This window comes from Acanthaster planci, linkage group LG08 (assembly GCF_054643075.1).
Source record: "Acanthaster planci isolate LZ-2023a linkage group LG08, COTS_SCS, whole genome shotgun sequence".
Classification (NCBI taxonomy): domain Eukaryota; kingdom Metazoa; phylum Echinodermata; class Asteroidea; order Valvatida; family Acanthasteridae; genus Acanthaster; species Acanthaster planci.
In genome coordinates this window covers 12,618,366-12,644,252 of record NC_141784.1, presented here as the reverse complement: position 1 = coordinate 12,644,252, position 25,887 = coordinate 12,618,366, and the positions used below count along the sequence as shown (strand labels likewise).

The window sequence follows — 25,887 nt, the reverse complement described above, 5'->3', positions numbered from 1 at the left end:
TTTCGCATGTTGTGATAGGCCAACGCGTTGCAAACTCCTGGAGGCGCAATATTGTGAATCGTCCACATTGGAAGGGGAAAGTCATGAAGGTAAGAAACAAGGTAAAACACAAGTAACAAATGCGATCAAGTTATACAAACACATCCCAAGGAATCACCAGTCATCTACATATCAAAAATGTTGACGAGGAAGCCATTTAATTTTGCGTCCCCTGCACACTAAGCAGCCTACCTGGGCTGGGCAAGCATTCACAGATCTCACATCCATCACTGTTGGTGGCAAAGCCCCATCGGCACCTCAGACGACACCTGACAGGGGTACATGCTGCATGGGGGTTGGGAATGAAAATTATCGGTGAAATTTACTGTCTGTACAAAAGCAGATCTATATTTATAACACTGCATGTTGAGTAGTCCATTGCAGTGGTTTGTAAAGCCATGTTGTAAACAGATGCAAAAAAAAAGATCTTTGTTCTGACAAAGATATGTAGTAAAAAAAGATTTATAAAATAAATTAAATGAATAAATAATTCAATACCTAATTCAATAAATCAATAATTCAATTAATATTTAAACAAAACAAAACTTAGAGAGCAAAGCTGTTGTTAAATGACAAAGTCCAACACTGAATCTTTTCAGATATGAACATGTCTCACCACTGGGATTCATTCAACATGAGTCAAAACTAATCAAAGTATTCAGTTCAACAATTAAGCATTGTCTTTAACCTATGACCAACACAAGTGAGTGCCTTACCCTAAAAATGATGACCCCTCCCCCTACAACTCAGAGTTGTAATGAGTCACTAATTTTTGTGACTCAAGTCAAGTCATTAGACAAAAAGTGAAGTAAAGTATTGAGCTCGAGTCACTCCAAGTCATTACTACGTGAGCACAACATGATACATAAACCAAGAGAGAAAGTCATTTTTTGGCATCTTTCAATGTAACACTGGGTTCATTTATGTGGTTACACCCAGTTAACACATGACAAGAACATTATAAACCGGCACAGTAAGTCATTGCAAATATTTGTTTTGAAAGAAATTTGCTTTTATTTTTGGGACTTGAATCTTATTTACTTTCATTCGAGTTTGGTCTTCTGATGAGGGACTCAAGTCAGATGCTCACAATGACTCAAATTGAGTCATTTACCCATCAGGGTTTTATGACTGCAGTTGGACGTGAGTCGAGTTATTGACTTGAGTCATTACAACTCTGCTACAACCTCTTCCCTGACATGCCATTTGTGCTTTTAAGAACTAAATGTGAAATGTGTGAGGGGTTGAATTGGGACAGACCATGGTTTTGTCTGACCCAGCTTTAGTGCCTAAAGCCCCACAGGAAATCTGGGGGGTTTTGTATGAACTTCTGTAATGACTCAAGGGGTTTTCACACACCTGTTGTGCAGGTTCGTCCGCATCCGTTGGAGCAGCACTTCATGTTTCTCTCACTGCAGTTGTCGTCACTCTCGCATTCGTTGGCACAGGTACCAACAATGCCCTCTGGTACGGCTGGGCACTTACCAAACTTAACTAACATTTTAGTACACAAAAATAAAGGATGCCATGAGATTTGACTTCTTGAAGATTCACAATGCTATTTCTTTGCATTTCAAATGGCACCCAGCAAACTCGTTAACAGACACTCAGGTCTCACAAAAAGTATAAAATCATGTATCTGGTCTGTGTCATGGCTCTGTCTTTGATCTGCACAGTATTTACTGACTATCTCAACAGGTTAGTCAGGTTAGTCCAACATTTTTCATTCAAATATGGAAAGGCACGCAGTCCTTCAAGGCTCGGTATACATGGGTATGTGTCCTCACTTTTTGGTTTCTTGCAGCGGCATATTTCACATCCATTTTCGTCCTTCACGTATCCAAAGCGACAGGCCTTCCGACACCTCACACTAGAGCAAGCTGTTGACAATAAGGGATAAATAATTACTAGCGTTGTGTCTATTTTCCTTTGTACAAGAATGCCTTTTACATGGAGACCCATAATAAAGAACTACAGCAAATTATAAATATCTGCAGGTATGAGTGGCAGAATAAATTTAAGGAAGAGGGTTGCAGTTGCACGATGTGAAAAGTGTGCTTTTTCAACCATGTATATATGCAATTTTCCTATTTCAAAAAATTCCCAGGAAAGTTACGACACTCTAAGCCTGCCTTTAAGGTCCTTAAGGCACTATTATCAGAAACTGTTGAAAGAATTAAACAAATAAAAATAATCAAAATTTAAAAACCAGGCTTGGAGCCACAGGATGATAATGTAAAATTGTTCCAATTTATGTTTTTGAGTTGCTTTTGATTGTAAAAAATGGTCTTTACGTGTTTGGCAGACCATTCCGCAGCCGTTGCTGCAGCACTTTTGCCCCTCTCTGCAATCGTCGTCTGCCATGCAGGCCAGGATACAGATGCCCACAGTGTCCTCGACGGACGGGCACTGACCAGCATCACCGTGGCCTCGTCCGTACGTGGCAACCCAACCCCTGGATTCGAGTTCCTGGGGAAAGAAGCAGCTACAGATCTCGCAGCCGTTCTCATCTCGCTCATAGCCGAACTTGCAGCCTAAGCGGCATGTCACCTCCGAGCAACCTACTCATGAAAATACAAAACCAATTGGAATTTCAAACTGGGTGGTTCGTACAAATGTTGTGGTCTGAGGAAAATCCAAATCAGGTAGAATCGTCTACATTTGCCTCAAGTTGAAGTTTGGGTTGCAAAGCCAAAATGGTGCCTCATGTTGGTTACCACACTTGCTGTTTGAATAAAAAATCATAATTATGGGCTTCTCTCTCTATCTTTGGTCTCAAATTTTTTGTTTGAATTTCTTTTAAAGCAAGAGCACAAAATGGCATAGTTTAAACAGACTGATCCATTAAGCCCTGTGTTCTGACATATCAAAGCTGTACTTAATGCCCGATATGTGCATACAAAGGTCCAACATCCAGACATGTATTATGAGTTATTATTGGAACTTGATTGGTCTACTGAAAAGTGAACTGAAGGAATGTATGAAAGTGAGTGAAAACGATTCATTGTTCTTAGTTTAAGATGACATTAAAACTGGTTTCCTGTCTCTCCTGTACACTGTGGTACTAGGATCCTGAGCCTCCAGACCCTTGTACAACCGTGGTCTCCTACACACCTGGTGGTGTCTTGCATTTGCATATTTCACAGTTGTTCTCATCTGTGTCGAAGCCATGCTCGCAAAACATTCTGCACCGCACTGGTTCACAACCTGCAAAGAATTTCATACAGCAATGAGAAGAAAAGAAAGGTTAAAAAAAAACTTGCTCATTAAAACTTCCCTGTGGACTTTGTTCGTGTGTGTGTGAACAGGAGGCATGTGTATTGCACAGTTTTGCTGGCAAGTAATACCCATGTCGTTTTGTCCTTGAAGACCATGAACATATTGGCAGAAAATTATTTCAAAGGTATATAAAAAATGTACAGAGAATTTCCACAAGCACTCGGATTCATACTTTTGCAAAGACCTGGACGTGTCCAGCATATCATTCTTGTGATGAAAAACAGCTGGTTTCTATCCGTACCAATGATCTCAGAACTCAGATTGCAGTAGCTTGTTTTACAGACTACTCAGAACTAAAAAAGGACTCAAATACAACAATGATACACATCATAATATTCTCTTGCTGGTGACCAGATTTGAGTTAGACAAACTTCTCTTCATTTGGTAAGAGTGCACTTATTAATACATAGTGCCACGAAAGTGGTCCAAAAGCTGTGATAATGAACAAATATGCTCTTCAAATGGCGCTACGGTACAGCTGGTTCCTTCAGTACTAATAGAGTACCTCTCACGCAGGTATGGCCGCATCCGTTGCTGCAACATTTCTCTCCCTCATTGGAGCAGTCATCATCCACTTCGCAGTTGTCTATACAAATAGCGGTAACGTTCAGGTTGATGGCTGGGCAGACTCTGAGTAAATCTTTCCACGACAAAGAAACAAAAGAATAAAAAAGGTTGTAATCGTCTGTAAAGCTGAGTTTTAGAACGTGTGGACAAATGTTTGGTTAAAAGAGGTCGCTGATGTAACCTTCATTGCAAGAGCTCATGCTTGCAATGAGGCCCTTTTCCCTTGTCTTTTACACAGAGATGAGGATTTGAAGGTAGCACAATCATGCCCCAGCAGAATGTTTGCTGTGCAACTTCAGATTTTAAAGAAACTTACTACCCATGCAAGGATATCTATGCTGCGTTAACCTGTAAAGGTTTAGACCAATCAAGTGATTACCACTCTGCCAGACTCTGTAAAGCAAGCATGTTTTTCTTATGCATATTTCATAAAACAGGTAAGACTTTAAAGCAATGTCCATTTCAAAAAATGAAACATTTAATAGAATTTGTCAAACTGGTGTTAAAACGAGCACAAGACATCAGCCAAAATACCTCCCAAAATGGCATGATGCAACATACAATGATAATTTTTTTCAATCCAAGGTACATCCTCACTAACCCATGTTCATACAGCGGCAGATCTCACAACCGTTGGCGTCCCTGGCAAACCCTCCAAAAGGAGCACAGTTGATTCGGCAAAGATTCCCAGAACAAGCTGCAGCGTGTGAAATAAAAATTATTCAGACATGGAATGCATGAAATGTGAAAATTAAGGAATAAGAACCCCAATGTGGGGACAGATTCAAATGCAAAAGTTTGTGGTGAAATAGCCTCTGGCATGATGACATGGAGAAAGACAGACACACGACAAGAGGCAAAAAATACTGAACAATATACACAGGAAAACAACTGAAGCCTTGACATAACACAAGCAGGTATTTCAAAAGAGTAAGCCTGGAGAGTTGTAATGCAGAAGGCAGAATGCCAAGGCTGGACAAAGTAGCTAAAGAGAAACTTGTAGATTTAAAAAACTTAGAAAGAATGGCGCTGCACTTCATTAAGGAACCACTCATGCTCCAAAATGCAGCTGAGAGCATCTAAAATCCCAAAATTTTGGGGGCCCTTGGGTGGGGTCCGAACCCCATGCCATGGCTTCGCAAAATGTTGGTAAACCACAATGGAAATCCCCCACAGTTTTGAAAAATCCTGGGGAGAACCCTGTTCAAGGTTGCTCATCAAAGTTTCCTTAAAGTGTACAAAAACTAACAACCAAGTTACAGATGTAACTGGATAGAAAGAAGTATTTAAACAAACTGCATTTCAAAGTATTTACACTTCATGCGCCAGGAAGGTTTCTGTCTCTATGTGCGGTAGTGGGAGTTCCAAATTTTGGTAGTGGGACTTAGACTTACCTGGGACACAAACTTGGCCGCAGCCATTGGAGCAGCACTTCTCCCCTTCGTCACAGGCGGCATCACTGGAGCACTCAATGGCGCAGGTGGACACCATACCCGGCCGGACAGCCGGACAAAACCCTGGCCTGTCCGCTATGGGGGTTTACCAACAACACGGGGAAGATTAATAAAGCTTATTGACTGTACGAAACAATATGATCAACAGGTGGAAGTCAACAAGCACCCAGGAGGTTTTCACATGCACCATCGTTAAGTTATGCCGAGTAATGAATGTCAACTTGTTGAATCAACCATTTCAAATTCTTTCACTTTGCAATCTTTTAAAAAGTGCAATTCTGAGTTATGCACAACAGCTGTCGGCCATTGTTTTCCCTGCTGAATATTCAAATTAGCAAACAGCCACTAGAATATTTGCCTGATTGAATATGCAAGCAATTGGTATATGTATATTCAAGTAAGCACTATAGAAAGTGTGCACTTATGGACAGGGCTGACAGCATTGTCTTGGGTCAATCCTTTTGGAACGTTATTACATCATCTCCTGCCTTCATGAAAACCCTGCCTACATGGAGAGACAGGCGTTTTTGTACTCACCAGGCTCAATGCATTCACAGATTTCACAACCATTGCTATCTTTAACGTAGCCATCAAGACAGCCGAGGCGACAGACCACTGGCTCACAACCTGAAAAATCATGGCAAACGTACTGGTTAACAGGGTCACATAGTCTGACAGAAGAGTTTGGATGATATCTTAAGGAATGATACCACAGAGTATGGAAGTAATTTCTTAAAGTTAATGGCAAAAAATCAGAGCAAATTTTGATGAGGTTGTCAACAAATTATGCTTTTGTCATTAATATTATTATTCATTAAACTGTTACTTTTGTAATTTTAAGCATTTAGTTATAACTTTGAAAAAAAGCGGGCAATCATTATCTCAACTTCTTGCCCAAGTTTGGTCAAAATATAAAACTTCCTTAAATTTGTTAAAAAGAAAATTGGCTGAACAGGATAATTTCCCAAGTGGGCTGCATTCCAAGGTTGCCAATGTTTCACAATTCTTTTTGTATGTAGGTCTATATCCAATGGGAGTTACGTGCAGTTTGCAACATGTTGGCATGGAGAGTTTAACATTCATCAGTAACGACTGATCCTGACCTACCTTGGTCTGGGATACCTGGCAAGTCTGGATCTGGTTGCTCGCGTGGGGTCCCATCTGCATCAGACAATGTGAGTAATCAGCTAAATGACTGTTTTCTTATCAATTCCAATTGATATACTTGTGGCCAGAATTAAAAAAGGCGCAGTCTATAGACCGATTGCACCCGCTAAGGCGCAGTCTATAGACCGATTGCACCCGCTAAGTCATGTGACCTATAGGCTATAGTGGATATTAAATATTAACAAACATGACGTCCACCAAAAGCAAAGTGTTTCACAAGTGTAACATCCCAAAACAAAGCCGACGGTAGCTGCCGCTCAGACTAAGTACTCTTTCCTTTAGTAATGTGCTGGGTACCAGAACTACTGTAACTTGGCACTATTGTTTGTAAACAATAGACCTACTCAAAACACACATTACTAATTGTCAGAAATCTGATGGGTAGGTTTACGGTGAAATTCATGTGCATTTTGCCCATCCACCATGTCCACACCACAGAAAAACAGCAGCATGTACTCTCAAGGACTGTCAGCTGTACGACAGCTTGACCAGTCGCAACACCAACAACATAGCTCTTATCTTTTCCTTTTTTATTTCCTGACCTCATCAAGTAAAAACTTAGCCAGCTGTGATTGGTCATGTGTACGTACTACAATCAAAACAGCCAAAACGTGTTCAGCCCTAGCTTAAACTTTTAAATTTAGTGCCAGTATCAGTCGATCTGTTCAATAGCTGCATGACCGCTGTGTGATCAGTCGATTTTTGAGCATGATCTTTCGAAATGTCCTACCTTAAGTGCCCGTGACATTTGGGTATACATGCGACCATTTCGCGAAAAAAAATCGTGCAAAATGCGCATTACATTAGCTATCGAATCACACACACGATGCATCGATGCGACATCGGCGCGGCGGCAGTGTACTTCATCTCACTTGAGGGCGCTATTTAACTTGACCATAGAGCTCAATGAACTTGACAAAACGTGACAGCCGGTTGACGAGGAAACTACCAATAGGACAAATAAAATGTCAGGATCTCTTAAACTTTAAAAAGGGAGAAAAAATAAGAACAGACGAAATACAAAAATGAACAATGCAAACAGGAGATACTTATGGCACTACTTATAAAAATCAGGAAACAAGTGGACGGGAAAAAGACATAATAGGCATACCACTGTCGGGTTCTTGGCAATCGATTTTCTGCACCCCAACGTAGAACTCAGCCCGACATTCACACAGATCTACCCTGATTAAATAAAAGAAAATAAATCAGAAACAAAAGTTCTGAATAAAGAGTATTTATTTTTGGCTATTTTCGTCTACCTCCAGACGATTTCTCTGCGCATTTTAACTTTGTGTAGTTCAATTGGTCGAAAGAAAATTCACTAAACAACCTCAAACTCTGCAATATACAATGAACCGTTTTACTCAAGTAGGGACCACAAAGGCGTATGAATATCGGGGTGGAGATATCGCGCACAAGCTCACAAGGTACACCCAGTACAGTCGAATATACTTTCAAACGCTGCTGGATTCAAGAACCATTTTCTCTGGGAATGCGTACTTTGCAAGTGAGCGTTGTGGTATCATTTCAGATTAGGCTCCTCCCCCTCTCTCCCTCTCTATGAGAAAGTGACCTCTGAAGATTTCAGCGGACTATGCTTGTAAACATTACCATAATGTCGTGGTGGTGGTGGGGGGGGGCTGCAAAATTAACTCAAGCGGCACAAAAGGGGTATTAGGAAGTTTCAATGAGCCGTTCTCCTCCTGATACGGTATGTTTTAGGACTTTTGGGCTCCCAATAAGGCGGTCAGGCTTGGTAGCAAAACTGGAAAATCCATCAATACCAATTTTGTTTAAATGACAGGGACAGAAACTGATCCAATAACTCAAAAGCGGGGAATGCGTTCAATCATTACCCGTAGTGCACGTGGTTTGGGGGAATGGGCTGATGTTGGCGTATCAAGGGGAGGGGGTTGGATTTTGTTAGTACTAGTACCGTTTCTAAAGTGTTGGCGTTTTTGGAAGAAATAAAAATATTGTGCAACATCTCCCAGATACACCAAAGCAGATGGGCCATTAAGTAATTGTTTAGTAACTTACTGGCAGACAGCATCTGGGTAGCCAAGACACTCTCGCTTGTACCAACACGGGTTGATGAATCGGCACAGGGCCTGGTACCACTTGCAAGTCCGCAAGGGTGTTTCGATCTCTGGGAGAATAATTAAAAATAATGTTATCACCGGAAGTATATACATGTATATTGCCCATGCTTTTAGGACAAAGCATCCAAGCAATCAAAATTTCGATTTTAAATGGGAAATTTCTTGGCACTATACCAAAGGTTTCCTGATGAAATATCGGTCCAAAAATGAGTACTATCGATTTGAATTGAGTTGCTTAATATTAAGAAATAAAATAGATTACTGTTGTCTGAAAGATGTTGTCTGCATGGGATAAAGTCCACCGTTATATATATTTAGCTTCATCACTGAACTACTTCTGTATAAAGGGGTCTGGGAGGTGAAAAAATAAACTACGCAATATGTTATGCTTGCACTGTAATGCGTGGCACAACGCGACAGGCGACGACGGTCGGACACGGTGGATGACAGAAGAGGCGACGTGACATTTTCGCTCAAAACTCCACAAGATGATAATAAGGTGATGCGACGGACGCACGACGGCGTTTCTTTCCATCACTCTTTCCCCCCTCTAAACTCAGAATTATCATTTTTTTGAATAGTAAACTACAATAATTTTTTTAATCTGCTGTGTCGTAAGCAAGGCAAACATCTTGTGTAACACTTACCACGCGTTTGCACGCTGACTGCCAAAATTTGGTTGGCCAAAATCGCTACGACAGCGATCGCCAATGTAACTGCTACACATACTCGCATGCTGCAGATGCTCTGAGTACGACAGCGTAGGCTAGAAGTGGTGAAGTTAGCGTTTCGTCGGTAAATTATACGACAGAAGGCGAGATCACAAAAAAGTAGTCACCCAAACTTCTGCTTCTAACACTGACAAGAGTGGTGTGCCGTACTCCGATCAGACGCTTTTTGTATATTCGGCGAGGTCCTGTTTGCCGAACCTTGTACCTTGATAGAGTTAGAAGTGGGTCATCTTCCGATAACAGTGGTTTGGAGTGATGGGACCAAAGTAGCGGTTACGACAGACACCTGTTGGAGGTTGGGCTTTCCAGTTACCCTTAAAATGGCTAATTTATCATGGTTGCTGTGTACATAGTGACGAGCTTGACCATAAATAGGCTAATTTCAAGGGAAGTGACATCTTAGCGCCGGACACCGGATTGGTTCAGTTTTCACGGTCAACTTGGATTTCGAGTGGGTGACCGTTGAGCTACGGTGGTACCAGCTCGAGAAGAGCTCCATGAAAACCACATCCGAGACATAATTCATGTTGACAGTATTTACGTTCTCCTTACAGCGAAATCTGTTGTTAAGAATTTGTTTTCTCAGAGCTTGTGATAATAATCATAGTGTTAAACAATTAGTCACCATTGGGCCAACTCCCCATTGGTTATAAATCTGACCACAGTAGTCAATTCATTGGCAAGGTCACTGTTGCCAATCTACAATGGGGAAGTGTGGTAAGAAACGTGGCAGGGTAAACTTCGCAGGGGGCGGGGGGGGGTTGAAAAGCTTAATGCAGGGGCACGTGCTTCGTTAGACATCAGTGCCCACAGGTGTCCACCACTGGCGAAAACTGCCTTTCCTCCAAACAAGCAGGCTGTGTTCCTTGAAGTTTAATGCACCTTGTTTATCCCTCAAAGAGCCAGATATAATTACGCTGCTGAAGGATGGTGGGGCTGTCCAAGGGCGTCAATCCGTTTTGAAATGTGGGTGGGACATAGCCCTGATTAGAACAAATGCGAGCGCGAAGCGCGAGGCTCTGAGCAGCGTGGGGCCCTTGAAAATTTTGAACTATAGATGCTTTGTGGTGTGATCTGAGACAATTTTTTGCTACTTTAGCCAGTGTTATAGACAAATGCTTTTGCAAGCTATATGTTTTCATTTAGGTATTGGAAAAAAAAGTGTGTGTGCGGGCGTGTGTGTGGGGCAATATTATTGATATATTATCCCCCACTTAACCCGAAGTGGGGGGGGGGACATGTCCCACCCGTCCCCCACCGATTGACGCCCATGGGCTGTCGAATTCTGTGAGCCCCTCAAGAGCTCTCGTGATCCGTTCCGGTTTCTGTTAGCAAAAAAATCCTTTATTTTTAAAGGGTGAGTGGTATTCGATGGGTTTGGTGCAGTCAAAGATGCCTTTTCGGACCTACCCTGAACATTAGCGCCTTTGACAAGCTCAGCGCATTCACTAAAATAGTAACGTAAATGTCAAAGTGCACATTGAAAATTGCGCGGTTTAGTGTCGGTGAATGGGTCACGGGGAGACATTTTGTGTGGTAAAGTTGAGTAGGCCTACGGTTTTATGGTGAGAAAAAACTTTCCGCATGGACTGAGACGATGTTACTGTCACATGAACGATTTTCGACAACAAACCAGGCATGCCCCAGACACTAAGGCCAACTATGTACTCATTCTTATCAGTAATCCTGTGAAACCATAACTACCTTAACCTAAAAAGAATCAGAAAGGGCACAGATAAAGAGAGAGAAAAAAGTTCTCAGTTTATCTAAGTGAGAACTGATGGAAGCCATTATTCTTCAACGGGGGCCTCTCCATGGAAGTTGACCTAGAGAGTTGATGGTACAGACGATTAGCCTATCTGTTCTGCGTTATAGGAATATAGTCCACACACTGATCTTAAAATTAAGTCCGTGAACAGATTTCATTGCTTTGAATGAAAGAAGAAAAGATTTTGGAGGATGCTGACAGCACGCAGCACGCTCGGGACTTGGCAGAAACTTGGGTTAAGCGTATGTACTTACAATGATGACACCATGGATCTTCAAGATCCTTCGTGAAATCAATAGTGCGGTGCAAGCGATGGTTTCTTAACTTCAGGCGAATGGTGGAATTGACCAGAGCCCTTCCAGGAATCGATACAAGTAATTATTGGGATCATTGTGTGACCACGCATGCCTTCCAGGTCCCTCCGGTTTGAAATTGTTAACAAAAATTAATCAAAAAGCCGCAGTCCATTTGCCTTCAGTGTCCCTTGAAAAAGCTGTGCCCCACAGTGCAACCACGAAGCTGCATGTTATTACACCACTGGTTCGTGGGAATGTCCGTGTCAAATTTACTGTCATAGTTTTTGTTGGGGTACGAGCGAAACCTCACCCGTCAGTCTACGTGTGACAGTCTACGTGTGTTCTAGCACGATGAAAATCACACTCCACCTCAACTTGGTGACAGAAAGTATTACCCGATAAGATTGTCATATCACATGGTTATCTTCAAATGAATCATAATACGCAAAATGTATTTGTATTTGGCAAGGTTGACATACACAGGAATTCTATGAAAAAGCTATTTTCTGAATACCACGGTACTGATAAAATTTATTTGAGTGCAACTCCATAAAGAAAAATAGTAAATAGTAATGTAGCAAAAGATTTTGCCCACAGCGCAAGACACACGCGTCTTCTGCAATTTTACTCTAATTCAACATTTCTGGAGTTGTTTACAGAAAAAAGTAACTGGGTGAAGTCAGAAAAAACGAATCCAACTAAATTAGGAACATCAATTTCCTCAGCTTTATTATCTCTCTCGACAAGCATCACTGCAGCGTTGAAAATAAAAGGCACAAACCCCACGGCAATTAAATACATATGGACCATAATGCATGAAACCCCTGCGATAAAACCCTCCGCCTCAAATCATGTCTACCTTAAATGCTGTACTTCAGCATTATTTTTTTTCAATTTGACTGTGATGCTCTGTTGTTAATGAAGAGAAACTTTACAAATTCAAATGAACTACAGCTCAACGAGTTCTGCTTCGAAGAAAGGAAATACTTAAGGGCTTCTGGGTCCTCAAAAAGTGCTGTATACAATATTAAGCAATGTTTATGGTTATGCATACATTGCATTATAGAATTTGAGAGTTAATAATTCTCCTAAACTTCCCCGAGTAAATGAAGTTTCTTTCTTTGCAGTTATTTGTCTACAATGTGTCATAAACACACGAAGAATAAATTCATATGGCAACCAGCAGTGTGTTACCCAAAACACTTTGAATGTGACCCATTCTAACAACAACTACGATGTAAGGCCAAATTCTACTACATGTACGGCAAAAAGTGATACATATACTCTACGTTCTACGTATACGTTCTGTGTATTTTATCTTTAAGTATACACGTGTGGCACATTGATGTATTTAATTTTTTAACTGACCAAACCTAACTTAACAAAGTCAAACATATTTAATTACTGGTCTAACAAACAAAAAACAAGGCATCTTGTCTTACTTGATGTCCAATATACATTGTACTTGCAAGCCTATTAATGTCTATATGGCTGAAAGAATGTACCAGATAAGATGCTTCCACAAATGAACGGGGAAAATCAATTATATCTCACGCAAAAAAAATGATGGATGGGTATTTTTCCCCCTCTGAAACCGACAACACTGAAAAAGGCAACAAAATTAAGTAGGGTTTCACAGTTCCTTTGAAAAGACACTAAACCAGTCCAAAAATATTTCCAGCAAAGTGGATCTCTGGAAACTACATGCTCAAACCTATACCAGAAGCAAGGACAAGAAATAATTTGAGGGAAAGCCTAAATGCAACCGATATTTGTTCCCATTTCACTCACATGAACTTATTAAAATCTATATAAACTGCAGTGATGTAGTCGAGTATTTTTTGAGAACCAAGTTCTCTACCAAATATTTAACTAGTAATCATCACTGTTTGATTGAATTTTTAGGACAAAAGTACTCAGAAACTACTCGGCTGAGTACTTTCTGAGTATTTTTCTCCTTAAAACTTAAATTTTACACAACTGGGAGTGTCTGAAGTCTAACATTTATTTTGTAATCTTACCTTTGCACATTTACCATCAAATGCCTGTGCACTCTGGCTTTATTCCCTCTTACCCAGTTCAGTATTTTGCGGAGAACGTTGGTACTCGGAGAGTACTCGACTACAACACTGATAAACTGTCAGCATAAATTACTAGAATTCTCGGACAGCATGATCTAGATCTGCGCTTACATACGTGTAGCACTTCTATGGTATGCTGCTTTTAAGGCTAGCATACATTAACAAGACTAAATTTCACAAATAATTTCAAAATACTTATAACCAGGTACCCAGGGGTGGATCCAGGAATTTTTTTCCAAGGGAAGGTCAGGCTGGAGATTTTTTTGAAACTCTGATTTTTGCAGACAAGCGGAAGTAATTATGAAACATTACATGACGTACATTGTTTACAATGGTATTGCTGTACCCATAAGAATTGGACGATCTTGTTTTTAAATTTACTTTTTATTATTTTAAAAAGTTACCTCCCCTATTTACCTTTTTGCTTTTGTTTCTCTGGGGAGGGGGGTTTGACCCCAACCTCCCGTCTTGGATCTGCACCTGGTACCTCAGCTGATAAAATGTTATTTCTCAAATAAGAATGCTTCACATTACTTCTAGATTTTGTGAAGTTGTGGTTTCCATTAAATAAGTGGCATTATACCGACTCCAGTCAGCAGTGCCTTTAAAAAGTACACATATAATAAACACACCCACTCATTTCTTTCTAATGAATTAAGACAGAATTACCACGCTCCGATGCAAACGTACTTGGGAAAAACCAGGAAACATACTGACGAGGTGGTTAACAATTTCCGCAAAAATCATGCTTACGTACACAAGTCACTTCAAATATGTACTGACACACCTACACAATTTGCATGCTTATGTTAATCATTAATACTTTCCATGTTACTGGTGTAATATCCTTACAATTGCTCCAAAGTTGGAAGTTAAATGTTTGTTCACTTGCCTGCCATGCACAAGCTCATTGCAAGCTATGAGTCAAGCATATTTTCAAGGGCTACAGTGACCTGCTTTCAGACTTAATTTAGCAAGAGACGACTGAAATAGAAGTTTTTGCATATGCCACGAGTCACATATCCAGTGAACCCACGTTGGCCTTTGAAGAGGCCTAAACTGCTCCTTTAAGACCCCAACATGACTGACTTGATGCCCGATGGTCTTTGGTATTTTACATACAATTGCTGTGCACTTTGCTCAGCTGACATCACAGAAGTTTCCCAAACAATACAACCGGTATTTCACCTATGACCTTCCACGCTACAAATTATGGCAACCACCTATGCACACACACAAAATCCAATATAAACTGTCATTTTTGGGGGGGCTGCTTCCTATGAGATTATGGTACAATCATGGTACAATCTTCAGTGCACGCAGAACTGGAGTTGCTTTGGTTCTTCATGTTAAAAATAATTTTATTGTGATAACTTACAACACAGTACTTTAAAAACTACCAAATGAACACATTGCTTTTAGTCTCGAAAGCTTGTCTGTATTGGTGCACTTTTCAAAAGTTTTGATGCTGCATGTATAGATTCAAGCTCACTGCCACAAAATCTGCATTTATGCTGTGAACTGGTCTCAACCACCAAACACTCTGGTTGGTACTGGCTACTTGTCTACATTAAAGCTTTATTTCATTCTGAGTAAACTGTACAATATACATTACTTTCACTTGCTTTCTCAAAATACTTCCAGAGCTAACAGAGTTTCATTTTCATAATGATATTCTTAAACTTGTGTTTCACAACGAAAATTGGTTTAAAAACCATCAAATATCCCTACTTCAAATGGTTGCTTACTTGTTCTCAAGTCCAAGTTTAATCTACATACAATTTGTTCGCATTTCACACATTCTGGTTCAGACACGTTCAGACAAGATATCAGTGATTTGCTTATTCCGTTATGTATGTGCCTACGCAAAAAACTAATAAAGACTCTTGGAAAGTTTTCATCATGCAAGTCAGTCTAACTTTATTTCAAAAAAAGAAAGAAAAAAAAAATCCTTTTGTGAATACTGAAAGAAACATTGTAATTCATAATTTTTTTTCCGACAAAACTCAGACAGACAAATATATGTAATTCCAGGTCATAATTTTTGTCTTTTTTAAGGCTTCACATATTTGGTAAGCCTCTACAGTGTCACACTATACGATTTTTTTAAAGTTGCCGTTAAAGTTCTGACCAATTTTATTTTTTGTTTACACATCTGTTTACACATCTGGTTAATCTTTTTATACTCTGCCACACATCTTAACAATATTTTTATACCGGTGCTGCTTCAAACTTAATAAATATTCCACATGCTCCTTCAAATCTCATTAATATTAAATTGGTAAGGGTGGTACATCTGAACTCTACAACCTCGAGCTTATACTTGGACAGTTCTCAAGCAGAATGTGCTAAATCTGTCTATACACTGAAAAGCAATGGCTGCTATCCACAGTGTACTGAAAACTACTTGTTTAATGCAGTTTTACCATAGCTAATGGGGCATGCATCTACGATGAACAATGACCTTTAATGGACATTATACACTAATTAATATATTCAGCCAGCTAGTGTATGTTAGAACATATGGGCAGCTAACATTGCTTGGTCAGGTCATATTATGTAACCAAATATTTTAAACCAAAATCTTAAAAGAGAAAAAGTGTAATTGTTTATATTTATTATAATTAAGGCAAAACAAATCACAGTTCTAAACCCTCTCTGTTAAAAGATGAATAAAAATACCTACAGACACAATCCAACCCCCACCTGAAAAAAAACCCAAAGCAGAGCTATATATTTACTTTCTTGTATAATAATGTAATGTATCTCATCGGTTAGGTAATTGAATTACTTCAGGACTGACTTTTCAATTTTCCTTTTTATGTGAAAACCGAAGTGGTTTAAAGGACTACTTCATATGCAACACATGAAAACTGAAAATGAATTATGTGCAACTCAAGCACAAAACAGAAGAATTGAAAATAACCAGAAGAAAACTTGATTACTTTGCCAGAGCAGTTTGTTTAAAGTGTTTCATGACCATTGGTTGCTAATAAAAACTACATCTTACACTATTTATGACCTTTGCCATTTAAATTATTTCTTATTATGCGGCTAGCATAATTACTGCCCAGAGAATGACAATGTATTATACAAAACGCGTGAGTCACATACTGATAACATTAATTTTCCAAACATGCACTCCATGGTTCAAAGGTCAAAAGGACAAGGGCCTCTAACTGGAGAGTTGAGCTTGAATAAGTTTTGGAATCATCTGGAATATTTTGATTTTTCTTACCCTTTCCCGTTGAGGGTTGGGAGTCAGGTTGCCCTCTAATCCTCGGTGAAGTGCGTTTGCACGTGACGTTCGTAGTCAGCATTGGGCATCTCGCAGGGCATCATCATGTTGCACATGGGGCAGATCCGGGCAAAGTGGTTCTGGACATGGGCGGCAAAGTCCTCTTCCGAGAATGTAGGCGGGAAGTGCATGTTGCACTCCGGGCACGTCTTTACGCTGCTGCTGTCGCCCTCGCCTGGCGGAAAGTCTTCGCAGGCATCATGGAACTCGTTTGGCCCCTCCTCTCTGCTGAGATTGAAATAAGAGGCTTCAAAGAATGACACGAGTTCAAGGGAACTTGCTATTCCTCTTGCATGCACACTGAAAATGTCACTCTGTAAAAAATTCTGCCGGCCAAAATTTTGCCTTGGTCTTTGTGTGGAAAGAGACAAAATTTGTGACAGGGTAACTTTAAGTGCAAATTTCACTCAACAAATATTGATTTAAATGGTACACTGTGGGAGAAATATATCACTAAACATAAGACTTTCTTTAAGTTTAGTGGCAAATGTTAATTTTGAATTACACTATGGACGCTTGATGTACCTTTCTGGACGGAACAAGTGATATAACACATGGGGAAGAATGGGCCTGCACCCTTGGGATCATTTCATTCTGTAGGATGTTTTATTAGGACGTGCATAACTGTCTACTGTATCTTCTTGTCTGGTGATGAGTAAATTACATGCAACTTCAGAAGGAATTCAGAAACAGTGAGGAAATTTTGACCATCAAAAGACTTTGTGTACAATGCTTTTCTAGTAGTAACTACGCAAATGAGAAACAAAAGCAAGGACAGCAGCTGATCCAAGGGAGAAGCTGCATGCCTCTAGAGAAAAACACAATCTCACCTCTCCTCTTCACTACCCTCAGGGTGTCCCACGGTGGCAGCCAAGTCCAGGAGACGGACTTGTTTCTTGGCTACCGTCTTGATGGCAGCAATCTTCCCCTCGGGCAGCACGTCTGGCTTAAGGGGCTCGGGAAGGGGGGGCTTTTCACCCTTGCTTCCCGTGTCAGGGGGGTTCTTGGGGGGCAACTCAGGGACAGCCGGAATCTTACTCAGGCTTGGCGGAGTTGAAATAAGAGGGGGAGCCGTTGGCGTGATGAGTGGCTCTTCCTTCGACGCCTCCTCTGCCTGGAAAGGATTGTAGCCTGGCGGTTTGCGGATTTCGCTGCGTGCAATCTCGCTGGGTGGGTCGGTGTAAGGATTTGGGAAGGTGCATCCTGGCGGAACAGATCCCCCCTCAGTGTAGGGGTTCCGGAACATGTACTGCCCTGCGGGGGGACCGGGAAGGTGAACACGCAGAGGGGAATGAATGGGGCTTATTTGGGGGGGAGTGCTTGGCGGCGAGGCTGTGGCAGGCATCCCAGCAGTTGGGCTGGCATTCTGCAGGACATCAAACTTGTACACTTCCAGGGTGTGCTTCATCTTCATGTAGTCAGTGTGCAGCTGGCTGACCTTCTCACGGAGTTTCTGATTGTCTTCCTGCATAGGAAGCCAATACAATGGAGATATGTTACTCCTGAATTCCAAAGTAACCAATTCCTAACTATTAGAGCACGTAAAACTTTAAAGTTTGGCATTTAAGCCGGAAACTTTTACAAGTAAAAGACTTAAACCAGAAAAAAAACCACAGGTGCAGTGCAGTGATTTTACTTTCACTTTTCCTCAACCAGGGGTCATTGCTCTTAACATTTTCCGTAATGAAGAAAACTTTCACATTTGGTAACTGAGACTTATGCATTTAGAATAAAATAAAAAAAAAATGTACATGTAGTTAGATTTTGACCTTTGACCTTAGGAATGTTACTACTTGAGACGGATTAAGGAAGGATAATCGTATATTACATACAGGCAACAATGCTCATTTTCCCCTTTCACAGGTTGGCCGTTTTGAATGTGCAAGTTGAGATGATGCAGAAGGGGCAAATCACAGATTACTATTCTTGTGCTCTAATAGGTGGTTCTAAATTATGGAAACGCCAGGTCACCTTTACTGTCTAAATGAAAACTATTTTCCAAAGTGCTACAATACCTGTAATCACAATAAAAGAGCCAGGCTCCTTCCCATTTCAGCATGCTCAGTAAATAAAGTGGATTTGGGGAACCTTATCCAAAATGGGCATCTTTCAGGTAAGGTGTATTGCTGAAGCACTAAAACTATATTCTGTGGGTCCAAGGTTGAGGTCTCTCAACATGTAATGTAATCACATAAAACTTTTAACTACAAGATTCAAAAAAGACTCCAGCGTGGTCTTCTCAGTGCACAATGACAGTGACATCCACTGCCATTGTCATTTTTGTCAGTTTTTTTTTGTGTACCTCTTTCTCATCCAGCTCCTGGGCCCAGCTGTTGGCTGCCTCCAGTTGCATCTCAAATGCGATGCGTTCCTTCTGGAAGGTCTCCTCTTGGTGCTGTCGTCGCTGCTTCTCGACCTGGATCAACAGGATACTGCACAGCATTAACATTGGCTCTCATAGGCCCTGTCTGTTTCACACAGATCCAGGGATGAGATTGACCAACGATAAAAATAGCTGAAAACAGCTGAAGGAAGGCACAAAGAAACTGAACTGTGAAAATTTCCTATACTTTTGTTCACAGCCAGTGAGAAAAAAGCTGAAATCCCAAACAAAAAAAGCTGAAAATCAGCTAAAAAACTGAGAAATCTCATCCCCGTGGATCCAAATCTTGATCAGTAATTCATTGGATGGAGCAACCAAGTGTTATGATCACAGATCGAGATCCAGAGCCTTGTGAAACAAACAGGCCCTAAGCAGTTTGGTACAAAACCCTCCAATGCCTTAGTCTATGGCTAAGTCTATTACCTGTTGTATTTGCAAATGCCGAAGATCTGGACCCAACTCCTGATATAAGATTCGGGAGTGGCCATAGTCAGCTTTTTTTTAACAGGCAATGATCTTGACTGACCTGGTACAGCTCCTTGTACTTCAGGACCTTGGTGCTGCGCTCCTCCAGTTCTTGGGCCAGATCCTTCAACTGTGTCTGCAGCTCGGCATTGTCAAAGGATTTCTCGGGGCTTTCGCAGCCCCCCCTGGAAGGACTGGCTTGGTGCTGCAGGGGCTCATGGAGCTTTCTTTCTGAAGAGTCAGAGTTGAAAGTTACAAGAGATCAGTTTGCCTTCCAAGATTTCCACCTTTTTTCAATATAAGGAGTAATGACTCTTTAACCCAGGATCGTAGGGACATTTCTTGAAGGAAGTTTGATAAAACCTCCAAAATCCAACACCACTAAAACAATGTCAGGAAATCAAGCTGTGTGTACAGCAACAGTTGATGGGGGTGTAAACTCCTAGAAATACCCTCAAAACTAGCCTGATGTTGGATTTGGAGGACTAAGCTGTCCTGAACTCGTCCACCAGGGAGCTCCAGAGCTTTGTGCAAAGCTGGAGAATGCACAATCTCCATCGGGGACATCAGATGATGACTTTTGGATCTGGTCTCAGTTGGCAGAAGTATGGCGAAGCAATGGAGAGCTTCCAATGTGATCAGGACAACTTTGCTCGGCATATGGTACCCAGCTGATAACACATGAAGACTGTGCAAAATGAGGGTTGTTTGGTTTGAGATTTAGCAGGATGGAGGTTGTTCTCTATGTTCTTGAGAGAGTTTGTGGGGAAGGATTCTGACAAGTTTGGTAACTTGTGTGTGTTACAGTAAACATTAAGAGTTAGGTACTGTAAAAATAATCTTTAAAAATCTAGATCTCAAATCTAGAAAAGGTGCAGATATGCATCTGCTGCATGCATGGATTGTTTATCAGGACTCACCGTCTTCCTTGATGGCTGGGCTCTCCTCTCGGGATGCGGTGCGGCCCCTCTGACCTGACCTCTTCTTTAGCTTGCTCTCCAGCTGCTGGCACTCCAGAAACTTCTTCTTGTACTCCTCTGCACCCATCTGAAGGCGAAGCTTCATGTCGCTGACCTCCCGGGTCAGGTCGCTCTGTTGCTGGGTATGGGTGGATTCCAGGGTGTTCTGCAAAAAGAGGCACTGTGATTGGTTGGCAGCCCCAAAAATTATCAAATTAAATTTATGTTTAGCTATAAGTCATTTTGCAAGCAATAGACTGTATTCATGTGTGAGCCATCTTGAATTGAAAAGTGAGGTTAATAACTTTTCATTTTGGGAATACGAGATACCAAAAATATTAAATAAAATACTAATGACAGTTTATGTCTAGAATTATTTTAATTCAAGATAAATCAAATGTATTAAAATGCTCAAGCAACATTTAGAATAACTGAAAGTGAGGCTTGGAACCCCAAATAGTCTGGCACCACCCCCATTTAACAAATCACATTGAATATAATAGATTCAGGGAGCAAGATCGAAAATGGCTTCCCCATGATTAAGATCTATTACATCATTAATGTACTGATCTTGGACAAATTACGATACAGCCCTCCCCCTTCACAAAAGAAAGAAAAAAATGGAGGTTGTTTGCAAAGTATCATCTGAAAATAGTTGTCAATTATGTGTCTAACCTACTTGGTTACGACTGAAAATAATGCATGCACCTATGGATACTGTCAGCTTGTGGCTTGTGGAACTGCCTATATATGCCTGTGTTATCTCCAGTCATATCCAGATAACTTGTACGCAGCCTGAGCTTGGGCAGTGTGTCTTTGCCCTTGGGACCACCTGCTCTTACCCCAGGGATCAAGTCTTGTAAAATATCCACCAATGCACGAACAGAAGCAAATCAGACAACAGGGAAGGCAGCATGGTCTAGTGGCATAAAAATGGTTGTGGCCGCATTACATGACTACAGTTGGAAAAAAAAGAATGTGTTGCTGGAAGTGCAAAAAGCTGCTATCGGTAGCTGGGGCTTTTCATAGGCCTAGGCATAATTTTCAGTCGCAGTCAACTCATTTGGACACTGCCACCTAACACAATCAAAAGTTTCAGAGCATCAAAAGGTCACTCTGTTTGCTCTCCTTACCAGTTTCTTTTGGAGTTCCACTCTCTTCTTAGTCTCCTCCTCCAGCTTCCCCTTGGCTTTCTTGAGTTTCTCTTTCAGCTCCTTCATGACAACCTGGGAGGCTTCCATGGGACCCTTGTTGGAGCGCAGGGCTTGTTCCTTCTCCTGGTCAGGACAACAAAAGCGATGCAATGGTAGAAAGAGGACTTCGTTCTCTATGATACGATCATCTGGTCAGTGCACATCCAAGATTTGACATTTGACTGCAGCAGACTTTTTTGTGATTCCAATATGACAACGGGGATGTGAAAGACTTGGAATCATTACGGAATCAAATGGTGCTGCATTTACATCAACTGCAAGGGTAGGATAAGTTCGGTCCAAGTGATAGGGATGCAAAACAAGGAATGCCCTTTTTTGCAGATAATTTGAATATCTTGAAACATGACTTGTGGTGGATATGACTGGACTGCCAGAAATGACGGACTTGACCACTGCACTCTGGGTTGGTTCTCTGCCAAAGCACTGAACACAACCACTGAACTGGTTCTGAATGTTTTCATGAGTACACCTGTGAATGGCGCTCATATGCAGTGCACTGTATATGCATCAAACAAATGCGCTGAAGACATGCAACGTAAACCTCATCTTTTCAAAGTGCTGTTCAGGCACACGGTCGTCACTGCCTCCAGTTTTGTGTACAACAAGCAAGGTAATGCAGACAAATCATGATAAACATTTCTCTTGGAATGTGGCACAACAAGGAGTTGTGCCAAATGAAAGATTCTCAAGCACAACCACCACACTGGTGCACAAGAAGAAGACACTGTACTTTTCAGTGGGAAAGACTATTTTTCCACCAAGGTATGTTTAGTTTTGTAAAGCACTCATACCATAGATGGAAGAGAACCACCACCAGTGTATCATCTAACCACCTGTCAACCTGCCCTGACGACAGGGAAAGACAAATGGAGACAGCCAGTTGTTCCTTTCAAAGTTCTAACCTTACAAACTCCCTTGTTTACATAAATTTTTAACATCGGTGAACAAGTCTTCACATTTCCTTCAAAAATACAGGGTGCAGTTGAAACATGGCCTCGGACAGCACCAAGGAGTGTCAGTTCCAAACACTTCCTGGGAGAGCGGACGGGTAGATTTTACCCTTGGCTGGGGAAAAGGACAGGTAAATATTCTAATCCCGGAGGAAAACCTTGACCACTAGCTCTACCTCGGCCAGCTGCTTGATGCTCTCCTTGAGGGCCTGCACCTGCTCTTGGAGCATGGTTTCCCTCTCTCGTCCCTGGTGCTGCTGGAGATGCAGTTTGCTCTTCAGCTGCTTCTCCCGCTCTCTGTGTTCATTCTCCAGGCGCACAATGCGGCTCTTCAGGGCGTCTTTGTCAGTCTCTGCCCGCTGTTTTGGGGACAGAAAGGAGAAAAAAATTCCTCATTGAATTCTTCCATTTCTGTTATTTAGGTGATTTACAGTATGCGCACACATTTAAGACCATCCGCAGCAATGTGAAAATCTCAGTTCTTATTCAAGTTCCCAGTCTCCTGCAATGACTTGCCTTTCTAATGGAAAAGTAATGTGAAACTACCAAAATGTATCAGTCAATGCCTGCCTAACAGACTCCTTTCCCACTTTCACATCCTTCATAACAAAAGTCAGGTAAAGAATCGCTACATCTTTGGGCATTTTTGCAAAGATGCCCTGAGACTCTGCCATGATCCAACACCTTCAAGTCAAAGGCTCAATCTTTTGACCTGAACATATTTAAAAACTAAGCTATGCAGATATCGACAGGGGGTGGACAGTTCAGTTATAAATCCATAAAATACAGTAAACTATACATAATAGAAGGGAAAACTATGAAGATAGTCATGGCTAAAACGTGTATGACAATAAGTATTTTCCAAGAAAATTTCCCATCACTTTTACGAGGTCATAATAGTACTATCAAAAATTGACTCGAAAAAACTTCTTTGATATATTCAAAAAACAATTTGGTCATCTGCTCTCTAAAAAACAGAACACTTGAATCTCAACAAATCTTTTGAACCTGAATTTGTTTTTGATTGGCCAATCTGTGGGAGAAGATCAAGGGTGCTTTGTTGTCTGGGAATGACTTGGGTTATTAGACTTCACTCCTCCTGACCTGCAGGTCATTTGAGAGTTTGTGCTGGATGTCCTTTAGGGTGTCAATCTCCTCGCACAGCATCCTCTTGTTGGTTTTGCACACTGCATACTGATCTTCCAGTGACTGTAGCTTCTGCTCAGTGCTTCGAATGTGATTCTGGTGGATGGGGGGGATGCCCACAAAGACGAAATCAATGACAGAGTTCCACACACCTCTTATAACAAGTTTTACAAACTGTCTGTCTTTAGACCAAACAGTTTTACAATTAAAAAAAATTTGTGATAATTCCCTGAGTGTGTTTTCCTCAACAAATAATACCATGAGGAACAAGTGTCAGATGACAAACTTGAACAAACTCTGCAAATACAGGTGGTAACTGTTCTTTTGACACGGATAATGAAACATTTTTCTTCAATTGACGATAAATCTAAAATCCCCTACGTACCTTTTCAGGCATTCAGAAGAACTAAAATACACTAAAATGACAAAGATGCATGCGTATGGATACCAAGAGCACCTAATACGGTCAAATAAGAGAACGAAAGAGGGTTCTCCACCACTTAGCAACAACTTCCCGTTGGTCCAACCATTGTCTGACATTTGCTCTTTCTCACTGATGCATGCCATTTCCTTGTTTCTTTTTAAGAATGAAATGTGAGTGGTTACGGATGTGGCAAACAGGTGTTGAGTACTGTACTCTTAGTTGTTCATTGGTTAATTCTGCATGGAGGCCAAATGTGTCTGGATCCCATAGTCTTAAGGCCATATTTTGAATGTCCTGCCTCTGTTTGTATCAGAAAATAAAACCACAAAGGGAGCTTTTTTCATTTTGATGATCCCTCAGTTCACCATCCCGAGGAAAATGAACACTGCCATCTCTGTGGATTTAAATTATGAACAAGGCTTTTAAACCCTAACTGCCCAGTATCCATCAAACTCCAACAGCAGGTTTTGCCAGGTTGGTACCATACCTGATGAACTTCTTGTAGAATTTTGTTTGACTTGGTATCAAAGGACCAGGGTGATGGTGTTGGATTTTTTGCGATCTGGGACACACAGGGGTGACTGTGTGCAGTGTCTGGCTTGTGGTAACAAGTGCTCGACTATGCTTAATTTTGTCAGATTTGGTACTACTTAAGTCAACCTATACCGCATAGACCCATCCATATCTTGTCACTCAAACTCCCATGGAGTCATTTTGTTGGAGTTTATCAGGCTTGGTAGACTGACCTTCTTGTACAAGTGCATGTATCTCTTGAAGTTTGTTGGGTTCAGTGTGCCCTCTAGTGTAAAAGCCTAGGGGTTAGGGTTAAACATCTTTAAGTCAAAGGTGTCTGAATTTGTGACCCATTGTTAGGTTGGGTCAACAAATACTGGTGACTCACAATAGTGCTCCACCAAAAGGTTGCCAAGAAAAGCCATTATTCAAAGTGCATTACGGAAAGGTCGACAAATTCTATTCACTGGCTGTGTGCAGAGACATTGACTTATTCACAATGTTTGCTTTTCATTGAAGATTCATAAGCATATTAGCAGTAGCTTTATTCAATCCTTTCTTCTTTCTACTGCATGAAATGTCTCAATCCATTCAAAATTTTCAAAAATGCAAAAACCGACAAGGTGGCTAAGGTTTAGTCAACCATGAGCTTGAAAAACGACCTCTTCGTGGCAACCTCTTGGTGGCGCACTTTATTGTGAATCATCCTGTATCACAGCCCATCAGTGCAGGATCGGTACCTGGTCGGCCTTGGCGACCAAGAGCTCCTGTTCCACCCGGCGCTTCTCCTCCCTGGCCAGCACCTCCTGCTGCTTGACCTCCTGGTTGGCCTGGCTTGTGGCCGACAGTTGCTGCATCAGGCTGGAGATATCGCTGCGCAGGACCTTGTTTGAGTTCTCCGAGGATGCAAACTGGCTCTGGTGGACAAGGATCAACAACAGAGACACTGTGTGGATAATGTGAGGTTATCGGTTTAACGACATTTCGATTTAAAAAGAAAATCAACATCAAGTCTGGTTCATACTTGTGGCAGAAGTGACGGTAAATG

General features: G+C 41.2%; 2 protein-coding genes across 5 annotated transcripts in view; both read right to left on the bottom strand.

The window, feature by feature from the left end:
• The window catches only part of LOC110977361 (uncharacterized), a 35,745-nt gene extending 26,223 nt beyond the window's left edge, over nucleotides 1-9,522 (bottom strand). Inside the window, exons 1-13 of one of the 2 annotated variants that reach the window (XM_087140111.1) lie at nucleotides 9,259-9,522; nucleotides 8,550-8,658; nucleotides 7,618-7,691; nucleotides 6,447-6,500; nucleotides 5,877-5,966; nucleotides 5,280-5,414; nucleotides 4,487-4,582; nucleotides 3,824-3,958; nucleotides 3,154-3,246; nucleotides 2,334-2,600; nucleotides 1,827-1,919; nucleotides 1,399-1,533; nucleotides 232-324 (exon numbers count right to left, since the gene is read on the bottom strand). In XM_087140111.1, the coding sequence (XP_086996237.1) occupies nucleotides 232-324; nucleotides 1,399-1,533; nucleotides 1,827-1,919; nucleotides 2,334-2,600; nucleotides 3,154-3,246; nucleotides 3,824-3,958; nucleotides 4,487-4,582; nucleotides 5,280-5,414; nucleotides 5,877-5,966; nucleotides 6,447-6,500; nucleotides 7,618-7,691; nucleotides 8,550-8,658; nucleotides 9,259-9,346 (1,462 nt within the window). In that variant the 5' untranslated portion in view covers nucleotides 9,347-9,522. The remainder of the gene's footprint in view (nucleotides 1-231; nucleotides 325-1,398; nucleotides 1,534-1,826; nucleotides 1,920-2,333; nucleotides 2,601-3,153; nucleotides 3,247-3,823; nucleotides 3,959-4,486; nucleotides 4,583-5,279; nucleotides 5,415-5,876; nucleotides 5,967-6,446; nucleotides 6,501-7,617; nucleotides 7,692-8,549; nucleotides 8,659-9,258) is intronic. The other variant, XM_087140110.1, reaches the window with a different exon arrangement.
• A 2,596-nt stretch (nucleotides 9,523-12,118) lies between these two features.
• LOC110977351 (uncharacterized) overlaps nucleotides 12,119-25,887 on the bottom strand; it is a 28,874-nt gene continuing 15,105 nt past the window's right edge. For 2 of the 3 annotated variants that reach the window (XM_022231387.2, XM_022231388.2), the window contains exons 7-15: nucleotides 25,580-25,756; nucleotides 23,861-23,998; nucleotides 22,933-23,115; nucleotides 21,726-21,869; nucleotides 20,554-20,758; nucleotides 19,695-19,864; nucleotides 19,088-19,201; nucleotides 17,616-18,250; nucleotides 12,119-17,013 (exon numbers count right to left, since the gene is read on the bottom strand). In XM_022231387.2, coding sequence (XP_022087079.2) covers nucleotides 16,761-17,013; nucleotides 17,616-18,250; nucleotides 19,088-19,201; nucleotides 19,695-19,864; nucleotides 20,554-20,758; nucleotides 21,726-21,869; nucleotides 22,933-23,115; nucleotides 23,861-23,998; nucleotides 25,580-25,756 — 2,019 coding nt within the window. In that variant the 3' untranslated portion in view covers nucleotides 12,119-16,760. The remainder of the gene's footprint in view (nucleotides 17,014-17,615; nucleotides 18,251-19,087; nucleotides 19,202-19,694; nucleotides 19,865-20,553; nucleotides 20,759-21,725; nucleotides 21,870-22,932; nucleotides 23,116-23,860; nucleotides 23,999-25,579; nucleotides 25,757-25,887) is intronic. The other variant, XM_022231389.2, reaches the window with a different exon arrangement.